Source organism: Petaurus breviceps, unplaced genomic scaffold (assembly GCF_028583685.1).
Source record: "Petaurus breviceps papuanus isolate PSGF00001 unplaced genomic scaffold, PetGlider_PUasm1.0 175, whole genome shotgun sequence".
Classification (NCBI taxonomy): domain Eukaryota; kingdom Metazoa; phylum Chordata; class Mammalia; order Diprotodontia; family Petauridae; genus Petaurus; species Petaurus breviceps.
The window spans coordinates 32745270-32748269 of record NW_027185764.1 but is presented as its reverse complement, the minus strand read 5'-3'; the positions used below and the strand labels follow the sequence as shown (position 1 = coordinate 32748269).

The 3000-nt window shown below is 41.6% G+C and overlaps 2 protein-coding genes across 2 annotated transcripts in view; one reads left to right on the top strand and one right to left on the bottom strand.

Annotated features, from left to right (window-relative positions):
- The window catches only part of LOC138158808 (small ribosomal subunit protein uS12), a 334707-nt gene that overhangs the window by 269882 nt on the left and 61825 nt on the right, over window positions 1–3000 (top strand). The window lies entirely within an intron of this gene.
- The window catches only part of LOC138159088 (V-type proton ATPase subunit S1-like protein), a 28271-nt gene continuing 26086 nt past the window's right edge, over window positions 816–3000 (bottom strand). Inside the window, exon 6 of the mRNA XM_069085406.1 lies at window positions 816–2083. Within this exon, the coding sequence (XP_068941507.1) occupies window positions 1778–2083 (306 nt within the window). The 3' untranslated portion in view covers window positions 816–1777. The remainder of the gene's footprint in view (window positions 2084–3000) is intronic.

Genomic DNA, 3000 nt, shown 5'->3' with positions numbered 1-3000 from the left:
AATACCACTTGAAATGATGAAAAGGACCATTTCAGAAAAGCCTAGGAAGACTTCTAGGAACTGATACAGAATGAAGGGAGCAAAATCAGGAGAACAATTTATACCATGGTATCAACATCATAAAAATGAACAATTTTGAAAGACTCAAAAACAGTGAAATGATTCCAAAGGACAGATGATAAGAAATGCTATCCAAGCCCTGACAGAGACATGATGAATACGCAGAATGAGACACATATTTGTGTGGACCTCAATAACACAGAAACTTGTCTATCTTGACTATATTTAATTATTATTTTTAAAACTACTGAATGGTTAAAAATTATAAAATACATATTAAAAAAATACAACTAGCTAGAAAGACGAAGCGATACTTTAGCTTTCTGATGGCCTAGTTCAGTTTTCATGATCCTTTTCTGGTCCAGGAGCACACATCACAACATCTCACTCACTCTTTGGCACCACAGAAAAAATGATGGCTTCTTGCCCCTGCACCCCAAACAATCTATAACAGATCCACATCAGTTTAGTTTCATCCACCTGGGGGTTCTGAATCACACTTATTGGTGAATCCTAAAATCCCCAGCTCAGTCAGTGAAGGAGAAAGCCTACTAACTGCATGGCAGATTTGGGGGTGTTCAAACCCAAATTTCTACATAATCACTGGTTAGTTCATTTCCCTCATCCCTCACCAAATGCATGTATCTGAAAAATGCAAAAGACAAGGAAAAGAGAGTGATATAACAAGAACACAGGATGTCTTGGCCAAGATAAATAACAGCAGATCTAGGCTATATGTTGGAGGAAATAAAAGGTAAAGAATATCTTTGACTACTGTTCAGAAATATCAACCCTATCACCTATATCCTACCAGCATAGCTTAATTCATGTGGTCTTCGAGATGTAAAGGCTTTGGGGTTTCCTAAGCTTCTTATTAAGAAGTAAAAAAATCCTAGAGAGTGATCTTCTCCAAGCAAATCTTTTATTAAGGATTGCTAGAATTATCAAGATTGAGACATGGAGCAGATCTGCACATAGGACATAGGCAGAAACAGGAGAGGAGGCTTGATAGAGAAATCAGAGGTATCAAACAAATGTCTCCATTTCATAATTTTGCTCTAAGGCTGGCCTTCAATAGCAGATCCGATGTCAAGAGGCCAACAAAGGCCCCAGCAGAATGAACACTCTGCTGGATTCTGGGGTCATCTTCTCTAAGAGATCTCAGAGCTTTTTTCTAAATAGATTTGGAGAAGACAAAAATAGTCCCCTTCTACATGGCTTCCTCCTTTTTTGATATATACTCCCTTTGGGGGGTTCTTTAAACATATTTAGTGGAAATGTTTGGAGGCAGAAAACCCGTGTTCAAATTCCAACTGTGCCCTTTAACAACCAAATCATTTCACTTGAGTTTTCTCATCTATAAAATGAAGAGGCTGGACTCCCAGGTCCCTTCTCACTTGAGACTGGTAATGGTGAGCTTGCTTCCTGTGGCTTCAAAGCAAGCTCCAGACAATACAGTCTCTTCTAGGAGAAGCTTCCTGCAAAGCTCAGAGGACATCTCAGGAGACCAGCAGAACGCTAAGCAGAGCAGCAGAGGAATCTGTTTTTCTTTTCTCCTTTCCTTTTCCTTTCTCTTCTCTTCTTTTCCTTTGTTTTCTCATCTTTTCCCTTTTCAATCAAGTCATTCCGAGAAATCCTTTAACTAATTTGCAAGTAGAATGACACCGAGCAGAAACAACCCCCACAAGCTGTTAGAGCCTGAGGAAGAGAAGAGTGTTTATACATAGATGTTGCAGATGTGTGGACTTCGCAGTTCATGGCAGTCATGCCCATGGTTCCTCAATGGCTCCTTCTCTTCTGTGGTCACCTCGAGGTCTTTCATGGGCACAAAGTAGGCGGGCGACGCTTTTCGGTCACAGTGCCTGTCAAGGGACTTCAGGTGGATGAGCATGTGTAGGGCATAAGCCAGCACCAGCAGCAGGATCAGGGACATAGCCAGGCCCATCAGAATGGCTGGGGAGAAGAAGGAGGCACAGTCCCTGGCATGAGAAAACTGGCCCTCCTTGACATGAAAACCTTGAATCTGTCAGGAGAAAGAAAAGAGCTCAGTTGAAACCCTCTGTCTCTCTCACAAGACCAACTTCAGCCTTAGGCTCTTATTTAGCGTGAGGCTGACTGGTAAGAGTCATTGGTATCAGGAGAGGCAGGGTTTTGTTTTGTTTTTGTTGTTGTTGTTGTTGCTTTTTGGAGGGGGGGAGGCAGGGCAATTGGGGTTAAGTGACTTGCCCAAGGTCACATGGCTAGTAAGCGTTAAGTATCTGAGGCTAGATTTGAACTCAGGTCCTCCTGACTCCAGGGCTGGTGCTGTATTCACTGTGCTACCAAGTCGCCCCAGGAGAGGCAGTGTTCAACTTAAATTCTCTCAGCCTCAGTTCCCTCGTCTTCAAAAAGAGGGATAATAATACCCTCACAAGGCTGTAGTGAGGATCAGCTGAGATAAAGTATGCAGAGCACCATCTAAAGTTACACTTTTAAAATATTAAGACTCCAGATAATATTTTTCCAAATCTTTAGGGCCAGTTTCATTTGAAATCACTTCTGCCATAATAACTTCTGAAATTCTAACCACATTTAGATGGGAAACCTGGTCATACAAATCCAGACCTCCTCAGAATTTTATTCCCAGGTTCAGTGATATTAATAATGATGATGATGATGGCTAACATTTATATAGCATTTACATTCTCACAGCAACCCTGAGAGGTAGGTGCTATTATTACCCCCAATTTACAGATAAGGAAACTGAGGCAAACAGAGGTTAAGTGACTTGCCCAGGGTCACTGAGCTAGTAAGTGTCTGAGGCTGGATTTGAACTCAGGTCTTCCTGACTCTAGACCCAGTGCTGTATCGACTATGATCCAGCTGTTAGAGTAGACAAAACCTGTCAATTTCTCTTCCCCTCAAATTAAAAAAAAATGTACAAAAGAAAGAGGAGTAGGG